General features: G+C 39.8%; 1 protein-coding gene across 1 annotated transcript; it reads right to left on the reverse strand.

Annotated features, from left to right (window-relative positions):
- Nucleotides 1–16: 16 nt before the first annotated feature.
- On the reverse strand, nt 17–9891 carry LOC121748413. The gene is made up of 8 exons (XM_042142759.1): nt 9389–9891; nt 8435–8794; nt 8102–8361; nt 6924–7065; nt 2988–3359; nt 2743–2874; nt 2341–2469; nt 17–2230 (listed from the first exon to the last, which is right to left on the reverse strand). The coding sequence occupies exons 1-8, from the start codon at nt 9551–9553 to the stop codon at nt 137–139; spliced, it is 3654 nt and encodes a 1217-aa protein (XP_041998693.1). The 5' UTR covers nt 9554–9891; the 3' UTR covers nt 17–136.
- Between the last annotated feature and the right edge of the window lie 2228 nt (nt 9892–12119).

The following is a 12119-nucleotide window of genomic DNA, read 5'->3' on the forward strand; positions in this document are numbered from 1 at the left end:
CATGGCAACAAGCAAATGAAAACAATCAATGTTATAAAAAAAATCCTAAAAATTTGCAGGGGAGGATTATTGTTTACACAGCACTCAAACCTCCATCACCCACTCAGGATTCCTTGTGTCACAAATCCAAAATAAATTAGAAAATAGGAAACTTTATGCTATTACTGTCAGCAAACAAATTGTATTCTTCTATGGACTCTCTTGTATTGCAGGAATGAGGGCTCTTTTCTGACAAATCGCCCCCTCGTCCTCCTTTCAAGGTGACAGCTTCCTCAGGTTTGAATCCTACAGGGCCACCAAAATGGAAGAGAGAGAAATCATCATTCCCCTTCTCACACTTGTCATCCTCTGCAACTGTTGAATCTATACTGTGATTCTTTGAGCTGACTACATTAGCTGCACTGGGGAAGAGAGGCATATGAACATGGGTGATCAGCGGCGGAGGGAGATGCTGTAAGCCCCCATACTGCATCAACTGTGCATTTGTGTTCAATTCATATCCGAACCCATTGGCATATAAGTAATGGTTGGGGTAGTGAAAGGACGTAAATCCATTAGTAGGTCCGGCTGGCCATGAAACCGGAGCTTGATGGTAATAAGTCATTGTTGGGGCCTGATAGGTGGGATACTGTATGCTCTGATTCTGCATCATAGTGGGAAGCATGCTTTGAGACAGAACATCCACACCGGCATTTGCTTTCCCGCTCTCACAATACGTGGCTGTTTCTGCAGGCAAACTGCTGGATGAAGCTAGTTCCTGGCTGTTAGCATCTTGTGCTCTTGCTGTGATTAAATTATCCACAACTTTGTGACACTCGCGAAACCTACTTTCAAGACAATGCAACATATCTCTTCCCTCAGAGGTTTGGCTAGACTCTTCTGAATCTGATGTGGATGTTGATTCCAGATTTTGGTGGTTTGAGGAGTCACCTTCACTTAGGCATGAAGAGCAGCTGTCAGAGTTGGAAGATCTGCTGAGAAATGACCCTACTGTCCTGAGTGGAGTTTTAGTCATGAAACTTAACTCGCCATCTTCCGCTTCTTCCACCTTAATGTAATTCGCAAACTTTTCCATTGAATGAAATCCATTATCCCTGTCTTTGCAAGTACCATTTCCAGACTTTGCCATGTCCCCCAGTTCATTGTCCGCGCTATTACTTTCAATCGAAAAATTTGTCAATTCACCAGGAGCAGTACCAGATAATTCAGGATCTCGATCAGACTCAGTAGTTTCAACTTTGTTGGGCTTCAAGTCAACATCAGTTCCTGAGTTGCTTTGAGCATGTTTTTTCAGTGAATCCAAAGGTTCCCAGACTTTATTTCTAAAATGTAAGTTACCACAGTTACAGTTGGCATTAGCTTTAACTTGCCCATTAATCTCACGTGTGCACTCAGCTTCTGCAGTGCATTCCTCTGGATAATATGATTTTGAAATATCAAAAGATGATTCCAAGTTATTCACATATTTAGGCTCTCCAGTTGATCTTAACATATGTGACTCAGGCCTTGCTCGATAGTCGTTAGGATGGTTACAACTACAATCTTGGTAATCGCATCTGCCACCTTCTCTGTTATTGGTACACTGATGTTTTTCACTCAACTTTGGACCATTTCTTGGGTTGAACTTTGCAGCATTCGTTCTTAACGGCTTATTGAAGCAATGATTGGTCCTTGTAGATTCAAAGCGATTAGCATGAAATCTTGATTCATACTTGCCAGTAGTGACTTCACTCTCTGATATTGCTGCACCCTTTCTCCTATCGGACCACTTTGAGGTGAAATCCTGCTCGATATCTTTATGTAACCTAGGTGTCCTGCGAGAATAGCTATAGTGATTATAAGGAAAAGAGTTGTTTAAATCTCTGGTGTTGCCTGATTCCTCTTCCAAAATATCTTCATTGTGATTTCCCATATTTGGAGAACTATAACCCATCAATAATTGGTCATCTTGAATATCAGGAGACAAAGGACTGGGTTGGGGGGTAGCTGCCCCTGTTTCCATCTCACAATCTCTGGTGTTCCCACTATTAGCGCCCTCATCAGCGCAAGGTTCTGCCTCATCTCGAGTATCAAGAACCACAGCATTTTTATTGGATTCAGCACATTTGTTTTCTCTCTCTCTTAACCTTTCCTTTCTGCGCAGCTTTTTCCCCCTTTCTTTTGTTCTCTTACGCTCCTTGCGCTCTTCATCTTCACGCTTCTCCTTTTCTTCTTCTTCAAGAAGTTTCATCTGTAAATACAGATTTGAATGGGAAAAGTGAGAGTAGGTTCAAATTCACGAAAAATATTAAACTAGATAGATAGCTGCTGCCCCTGACTACACATTACACGTGTAAGTACCTGTTTCTCTAAAGTGACGATTTCTTTGCACGCCACATGCACGCGCTCTTCCAGCAATTTCAGAGCATGACATACAAAAATACTGCGTGCATTTTGACGGGCAGTTCCCTCCCTAAAAGCCTTCTCAACCTGCAGGAACATCTGTCAAGTTAAGAAACTTCATAGTGCTAATAACAAGTCCATTCACCAAAGAAAACATCAAACATTAAACAAGCTCATAAACATAAATTACTCCAAGATGGTACTTCACTCTAAAACAATACAACTTGGAAATTGGGCAAGTTAAGGTAGTAACTTAAGATTCAAATGATCATTCATGTTGGAAACCAGAAATAATTCTGACTGCATTTAAATTTCAAAACATAAAGTTGAAGTAATGAGAAATAAACATAATTAACATGCCTGCTCCTTGAAAATGACAGTTGCAGCATCTAAGAGAAATTCTTGGGCAAGTTCAGGACTCTTTGCATGTTTCTGGGGACGAGAGCACTCGCCATCAAACTCATTTCCATCCGTATCTATGGATTCATCATCCTGAAAATAACATTAGTATTAATCATAATATCAGGGATTAAATAGACATAACAGAAATGGACTAATTATGGATAAGAAAACATCAAGCAAATTCTTCTTTTCAACAAGCTTACCTCTTCTTCCTCGGCCTCCTCTGCATGCTCAAGGAATCTTCGGATATTTTCCTCTATTATAAGTGTTACATATCCATCACCAACAGCTAGCTTGCAATGAACACATTGTTGCCCTCGCAATGCATGAGCTTTCACATGCAGTTCATTGCATCGCCCATCCATTTTCCAAGCCCTCAGAGTTATGTAACAAGCACTCAGACCACTTAGATCTAGACCATTCACTTGATCCCTTACACTCATTCCAACATTTTTAAAATCCAAGATATCAGATTTTCCTTCTCCAGTTCCAATAGCCCATTCAAAGTGTTGATACGTTCCACAAGCATCTAAAAATGTTTGATGCCAATCAACTTTGACTGTATCATGAGAAACCTGAGAAATTGAAGTACAAGATGCATCATTAATCATTATTCCAGCAGTATTGCTTTAGAGGAAGTCCCCTGCATTCTGGAACATTATCTTTAGTTATTACTCCCCCCGTCCGCCATTAATTGGCTCAATTTGTCATTTTCATCCATATGCAAATAATTTTCTCACTTATTTTTTACAACTTTTGGTAAATAGAGTCCACATTCCGTTAACTTTTTTCCATCCACTTTCCATTACATTTCTTAAAACTCGAGCAGAGTCATACTGAGCCAATTGATTGCGGACGGAAGGAGTATTTATTAGTTTGTTCATAGAGTCTTGTTTATATCGGTATTTGTTTAGAGATAGATTTTATCTCTTAGAGTAGGGGTTAATTTATGAGTTTTTATATAGTTAGGAGCCTTATTCAAAGTAGGAGTCTGTTACTAGTTATTATAACTAGCTCCTCAATGGAAGCTACGTGTGGAGTTGAGAGTTAGGAAGGTAGTTTAGCCATGGGGGTGGAGGATTTATCCTTGATTTTTTTTTGAGTTTATGCTGTGTTAGTTATCGTTTTCTCTATCAATTGGTGCGGCGAACGATGGTTACCACACGAAGCACGGAGGCCCATATCGATGGATTAAAGAAGGCGTTGGAGGACTTGAAAGCCAAGTTCGACACCAAATTAGAGGAAATCAATGCAAACCCTTGCAACTTCAAAGGGTGTTGCACCCACATAACCAGAGATCGGCACCCAACCTACGCCCTGCTTCCATATGGTCACGTTTCCATCCCTGGCCCAAAGGGATTCTTGGCCACAGGCCCACAGACCTGCCCTCCGTTGCCAACAATATAGTTGACGATTCTACCACCTCCTGTTACTGTTACAGTTCCGCTATTCACCACACCTATCTCATGTTTTCATGGCAGTGCCTGCCTAACTATCGATCTACCAGTTGTGACAGAGTTTGCCGTAGCTGTTAGGGTGGAAGATCACACACCCCCAGGGGCGTAGCCAGAAGATAATTTCAGCAGGGGCAAATTTATATATTATAGTGTAATTTTGAGAATTTAATAAGGGGGAATTTAGTAAATAATTTGAGTTATATTAGAAATTAGTTAAAAATATAGGAGTGGGAGTGAGGGGCATTTGCACCACCCCTCCAAAGGTTGCTCCGCCCATGCGCACCCCAACTGCTCAATGGAATGCCGAAGATGCAGCCCTTGGGTAGATTAATGCACACAGATATTTGAATGAATAACGGAAAGAACTTTATTACATAAACTTAAAGGAACGACCCTCTTGCATGGACCTTGGTCAATGCCAATACTCAACTAAAATCCAAGCGAGGCTTCTCTCTTCAACATCAAGGGTATTTATAGCCATGACTCAATCCTAAAAGCATAAGGAAATCCTAAGATAAACATGACTCTGAATATAAACACAAGACTCAAAAGGAAAGGAAAGGAAATCCTAAGATTAACATGACTCTAAAGAAAACAAGACTCTTAAGATAATCCTATCTCCAGGACTCCAATTCTCCAAATATTCACTACGTATATATAACAATTAATAGAGATAAAGACAAGAAAGCAGGGAAACTCTCGATACTCATGTATCGCTATCAATACTACGTCTGTCGAAACAGACTTTCCCTCAAGGATGGAGTCGAGAGTGACCAAGGGGGCTCATACTCCTGCTTTAGGTAGGGTGACATCAGGCAAAACTGAAGACCAAGCAAAGATGAAGACAAATTGCAATCAGAGTGATGAGTTGCTAAAATAGTTTCTGGAACTCCGTACTCTTTGTACTAAATTTTATGGCCAGGAAGTACTGAGCAGGCCGATGGGTGGCGCTGGCGGACATTCGGGTTGGGATAAAGGCTGCTTTCAGGCGAGAAATAACAACAATAACCACAGTAGGGGCTGGCGCGGATTGTTGAACGAGTTCTAGGGTCGGCAGATTCTGCTGCTGCGCCCGGAGCAGGAGAAGGGGTTGTGATGACGGCACACGTGCTAGCACAACGGATAGTGGAGACAAAACAGTAGGTGGTACTGGTACTGATGACGGAGGTGGTGCGTTTGCAACTATTGGTGGTGGAGATTATAGCCAAGCCAAGGATGTTATACCATCAAAAGATGGATGGGACAAGGTGGGTTGAGAAGCAACCACATCGGTGTCAGGGACCGGTAAAGGCACCGGTGGAGTCTCCAGAGGGCCAGGACATCGAGTTTACCACCAACGTACTAATAAAGAACTCATATCGGCAGGATGGCGGTTGATATCAGTTGTGTCTCGTTCAAATTTGGCTGAGAACGCAGAAAGGGTAGCTCAAATTTCTGCAAAAGAGCGCTTTGTTGAATCAGCTGCATGCTCCAGAACCTCAAGCACGCTCTCGGACTCGGTCCATCTCGTATTCACAATTGGAGAAGGACGCTCACCGCACCAATTTTTAGGGTTGAAGATCGCGCACCCCATCTTCTTGCTGGAATGCCGAAGATGCTGCCCTTGGCAGAGTAATGCACACAGATATTTCAATGATAACAGAAAGAACTATATTGCATTAACTGAAAGGAATAACAAAGAATGACCCTCTTGCAAGGTCCTTGGCCAATGCCAATACTCAACCAAAATCCTAGATGAGGCTTCCCTCTTCAACATCAAGGGTATTTATAGCCATGAGTCATGACTCAATCCTAAAAGCAGAAGGAAATCCTAAGATAAACACAAGACTCAAAAGGAAAGGAAATCCTAAGATAAGCATGACTCTAAAGATAAACACAAGACTCCTAAGATAATGCTTTTTTTGGGGGACTCCACTAATTCACCACTAATAAATAACAATTAATAAAGATAAAGACAAGAAAGCAGGTAAACTCTTGATACTCATGTAACGATATCAGTTGTTGTGTCTGTTGCTACTCCATTGCTAACGACGGCACCCCTGCTTCCAGCCTGCCCGCCACCGCCACAATAATCTTCTCCTCCCCCCTCCCCCATACAGCAGCCTGCACCCACTTCCTTTTTCGTTCCTTCATTTTTTGGGTATTCAGTGGTTCTGCTCACCGCCTCATGTCGGCAAGATTGAGTATGGCCCCCCCATGGATAATTTTGAATCCAGCCTTGAGGACAAGGCTGTTTCAACAATAGAGTAAGTGTGAGAGGACATCTAGTTATTATTTATCAGTCGTTGATAAAGTCTTGCATATCAGTAATGACTAATGAATTAGAGATAGATATTATAGAGTTAGAGTTGATTTAGGAGTCCTTATTTAGTTAGGAGCCTTATTCAAATTATGAGTCTGCTATAGTTATAGAAATAGCTTGTCAGTGGAAGAGCTATATGTCTTAGAAAATAGTTTAGGACAGTAGTACCATAGGGCCTCGTAAGAGGATTCTTTTATTCAGATTTATATTTTAGATTGTTCCTTTTGTTCACTCTTTCTGTTCTTCCGTTTCTTCTCCAGCAGGCTGTTTCGTTCGTTTATGCACAAATTCATTCATCCTCCACCGCCTTATCTCTATCATATTGTAGGACCAGAATATCAAATTTCCATAAGAATGACTAGATAATCCAGATTGTGCACCTCGTATTGGAAGATGGAATCAGCTCCGCAAAACCAGCTGGTACTGCGAGGATCCTTTCTCATGTGCTTCAGCTCTTTCAGCTCCTTGAATTCACGCATCACATTTCGTCGACAGTCTCTACAAAACCTTTTGCTGTCAAACCTGCAAACAAGGAAATTATAAGTTTCTTTGCATTGAACTCAAATTGGATTACCCTAGAACCAACATTGAATAAGAACTTCATTGACCTTTTCCAAAGGATTTAACTCATAAGTTGCACAAACTTTTCGAGTATAAGGTAGATTTTATGTCTTAATGCTAAATTATATACCTATCCCATTCATTTGATTATAATTCAAGTCCTAAGCAAATTAATGTGTCACTCCAAGCTAATCAAAGTTAACACTAAAACGAGAAGAAACTAGTCACAGATGATAAAATTACAACAAACTCACCATTCCCAGTAATTCTGAAGATGACACAGCAAATTTTAATCATGAGACAACTTTTGATGGAAATGCCACTGCTTAACACCAATTTATACAGGCTGAAGCATCTCAAGTAGCAATGAAGGTTTACGAAACTTACTTCAGTAGTGTGATAATAGTATAAAACCTTGCTAAGTGGAAACCTAAACTTACTTCCAGTGCTATAAGTTTGATGATAAAAAAAGGTTGGAGCTAAGATATTTGCTGTCAAGCATGACATCTCCTACTAAATTTTTGGTTGGACATTAAGTTGGACAAAATAAGACTACATCTTATATAAGAATCTGTACCATATCTTTAATTAGGCTGATTATATGACACCCTAAGTTAATCCATAAAAATTTATACTTTAAATGTTCTGGACTACCAAATAGAATGAGTTCGCCCAGCTCTAAAGAACTTCATACTGTGCTAACTTTAGCCAAATCATGAAGATCAATATATATATTTATAAATAACCATTATGATGTCTGTGCACTAACATTTCTACTCCAGAAGCTGCATGCCACATCCTTGTCCAATGGAGACAAAGTATTAAATGGAAAACTGAAACCTAGAATAAGTCAATGTTTAACAGAAAAAATATACTCCTATATATTTACAACATGAACGCAGATTGGTGTCTTTACATTTCTTGAAACTGCTATAGTCATTAAAGAGCCAGTGAGTGGTGAACTAAGTCACTAACAAGGAAAAAGAGGATGGCACACCTATACATGAGTCTTTCAAGAAAGTCATTTTCTTTCATCCTTAAGAGAGATTTCTGAGTCTCCCCTCCAAGGGCTGACCAAAAGTCGACCAATGTCTCCACCGATAACCTAGCAGTGTGAAGAGCACAAGTTTCTCTTGTTCCATGCCCTCTACCAAATCCTGTCATTCCTTGACTCATCCATCCCCGGCCACTTCCTCCGCATGCATCAGGATACAGCAACTTGCGTTCTCTTTCCCTTGCACGTGCACTATCAAATACCTGATTCATATTAAAGGGAGTTAACCTAAGGTTTGCACAAAAGAAGACAAAACTACGTAGAGTTGACACTTACATTTTGGAGACCCTTCAAAGACTTTGAGTGAAGGTAACAGTCCAACAGCGTCAAAGTACCTTCCCTGGCAGTGGTTAATCCACCCCATGGATGTATAGACGGATCTATCATGTTATCTTGGCACTCATTGTCAATACACAAGTTGCCACAGTTCTGATTGTTTGTGGTTCGCCCATTGTAATGGCCATTCGTTGCATCTTGCTGTAGAGACTTTCCATACATAACAATCTGTAAAGAAACTTCAAGCAGCAACCCATTGCATCTAGGGCAGTACATGTTTTTACGAGCATGCTCAAATAGTGTCTGTTTGTCAATCCTCATAAGTTTCTGCCGAGCTTGTGTTGACAGCTCAGACCAAAACTGTATGAAACATAGAAAAGGAGAAAAAGATACTCAGATGACTGCGACATAAAATCTCATCTAACGGCTCAAGAATAAGATGACACACGAATGAAATAAGGAAATGTCTGCCCTAAATGAAATATAGAAGGCTATACTCGTGGAACTTGAGCATGATAAATTTTATCTAAAAGACATTACTTGAAAGAGCGCATGATCAAGCAACATACTAGGTCATTTGCATTAGTCAAAATGCAACAAATGCATAAGAAAAACACTACCAAGTATCAAACTTTTTTTAAAGTTTGAAGTTACCCACCAAAATCAGTACACCACAGTGGTATCAAGTAAGATTAAGCTCAACAACTTCTTTCCCCAAAAAATAAATTCAAACGTAGAGAAAATGTAAGAAAAAAACGGAATTCACATCCACACGGCATTCCCAAAGTCACTCAATTTTCAAATTCTAGTCTTCCAATTCAACCCTGTAACCTTCTAAACAAACATATAAACCAAACTCACCTCATTCCATAAACAAAAAAATGCCAAACACACTCTACACCTTAATTTTTTTTTATTTATCAAAACTGACATGTACATTAGCTGGTAACATACCTTCTGCAGCTGATTGTAGCTCAGATCATCGCAATTGCTAGACCAGAAGCCATTGGCGGAGACCGACGAACCGTTAAATGATTGACCATTCCCTACCAATGAATTGTGATAAACAGTGGCATTAGAATCGCCGCAGACATTAATCTTCTGCGCTATCCCAGGCATTCTATCTCCTAATCTCGATTCCTCCTGCAAACACTCCTCTTCTTCCAGGGCCAAATCCCCTCCAAGCACCCAGAGCAATCGCCCAAAGCATAAATTAGCGCGACCGATACGCAAATGAAGTCCGTATCAGTAGAGAAGCTATGTAAACGACGTATCCGTACACAATTAGCGCATCTCTGTCTTCCTGATTGAGAAATGCAATGAAATTGATTATCAGAAGATGAATTCCAATCGAGCGAGATTGAGAATTTAGGAATTTATAGAGCGGAGAGGGGTTTTCGGTGACGAGATTTGGTAGTGTTCAATGTAGATTCGAAGAGTGCACAAAAGGGTAGAATGACAACACTATTTCTCTCTTTCTATATAGGTACAATATTTATTTATTTTTGGTAATTTTTGTGAATTTTAAACAACATTATGCAGACATATTATGAACATTTAAAATCGTGGTTGGCTCATTTCAATTGACTTCTATATCTGCAGTGATGGATTCACATAGGGGTGTCGAAACGGGTAGCGGGTATTGGGTACCCGCACACCCGACCCGTTACCCGTCGGGTTTCGGGTACCCACTACCTGACATAAGCGGGAACGGGTTCGGGTTCGGGTACGGGTATTGAGTTTCAGGTTTTAGCGGGTATCGGGTATACCCGATACCCTATACCCGATACCCGCTTATATACCCGTTTAAATGATTGCAAAACACGTCAAAAATTAAATATCAACAAAAAAAGACATTAATCCAGCATAATAAAACACCAGATATAGACTTCCTATACAAAACCAACACATCTTTAAAAAAAATCAATATTTTAACAACCAGAATCAAATCAAATGTTGATAGGCACTACACATTTTGAATTAGTATAATTAAATTTGAGATACTATGATTTTACTAGATCGTGACGGTTGTAAGCCCGAAGGTATCGCTCTTCTGCGACGGACTCCGCCAGAATCCGGCGCCGTAGAACTTATCCATCATCTGCTTCTCGAGCTCAACGTGATGAATATATTTTAAACGGGTCGGGTACGGGTACCCACCTGTCGGGTACGGGATATCCGTACCCGACAAGGCGGGTACCCGTCACTGTGCGGGTCGGGTAACGGGACAAAGATTTTGGCTACAAATGGGTACGGGTACCCGGTTCTCCGGGTACAGGTACCCGCAGGTACCCGTTTCGACATTTACAAACAAAACAAAAAACTTAATTGAAGCATTATATAAGAGCATCAGCAGTGGAGCGGAATTCCCGGCAGAATTCCCCGCGGAATTCCCAAAAACACCTCCTGCCACGTCATACGGACTTCCCACCAGTGGCGGAGGGAGTAGGGACAAAGGGGGTACGAGTGTACCCCAAAAAAAAATTTAGTAGTATTATATATTTAAATACAAATTTTGAGTTTATATTAATAATATATGTATAATGTCCCCCTATTTGGCTACTCCAAAAACTACGCGGCCAAAAACTTATGTCCCCCTAATCCATATTTGGCTATTCCTCCAATAAATACTGGAAAAGAAATAAAATACATTTAATAAATCAAAAAGTGGTAAAACTCAATTTTAATTCAAAGCATTTTTTACATAACACAATAAAAATAACAAACCTATTGTCATCCCCAATTGAAAACAGCCGACTGCTTCTGCTTCATGCCTTCTTCCGCCGCCGACTACCGCTCTCCAACTCCGGTTTCTTGCCTTCTTCCGTGACTTGCCGCCTCAATTTTCATCATACACTTTGTTCTTTGTTGAAAAGGTGAGTGATTAGGAATTTAGGTGTAAAAGTTTAGTTCATTAAATAATTTAGGGATTTTGGCAGCTTGTGCAAAATAGAATAATGTTTTTCACTTTATGACTCTCTCTTATTGTCTTGGAATTGGGGTGAATTGAAAACAGTCATGCTTCCAATTATTTGTGGATGAGAAATTCTTAATTATGTATTATTTTAGGGATTATAGAGTATTAAATGCACAAGTATTTAATTTTAAATAGCTTAATTGTTGTTTTGGATTCTAAATTATTGTGTTTCAATTTTAAAATTTTGATCTTCTGACTTTTATGATAAGTTGTTTTTTATGTCTAGTTATAATTTTAAAAATTTGTGTCTTGCTTTGCAAAGAAGAGATCAAGACATCATTAATGCTATGAGGCTTGTCACTTTAACCAAAGATCAACTACAGAAAATGAGGGAGGATGGATGGGAGATTCACTTGAACAAAGTAATCTCAATTTGCAATAAACATGGCATTGTTGTTCCAGATATGAAAGCTCACTATAGCCCTCATGGAAGATCAAAACATTTTGTTCAACAAGTTTCATATCTTCATCATTTTCGTGTTGATGTGTTTATCAAAGTGATTGACTTATTACTTTAAGAACTTGATAATCGATTCGATGAAGTTAATATGGAGTTGCTCAGATGTATGGCTTGCTTCAATCCTAAAGATGGCTTCTCTTCTTTTGACAAGGAAAAGGTACTCAAACTTGCCACTTTTTATCCTTCCTTTTTCAAACATTGATTTGATGGACCTTGAGTGCCAACTTGGTATATTCATTGGAGATATG

Source organism: Salvia splendens, chromosome 9, assembly GCF_004379255.2.
Source record: "Salvia splendens isolate huo1 chromosome 9, SspV2, whole genome shotgun sequence".
NCBI classification, from domain to species: Eukaryota; Viridiplantae; Streptophyta; class Magnoliopsida; order Lamiales; family Lamiaceae; genus Salvia; species Salvia splendens.

Excerpts from the sequence above, each read along its gene's own strand:
- LOC121748413 (XM_042142759.1), bottom strand. The coding sequence starts at position 9,553 with ATGCCTGGGATAGCGCAGAAGATTAATGTCTGCGGCGATTCTAATGCC. Across the intron at positions 8,795-9,388 it reads GCTACAATCAGCTGCAGAAG|TTTTGGTCTGAGCTGTCAAC; the intron begins GTATGTTACCAG and ends TGTTTCATACAG. Across the intron at positions 8,362-8,434 it reads CTTTGAAGGGTCTCCAAAAT|GTATTTGATAGTGCACGTGC; the intron begins GTAAGTGTCAAC and ends AATATGAATCAG.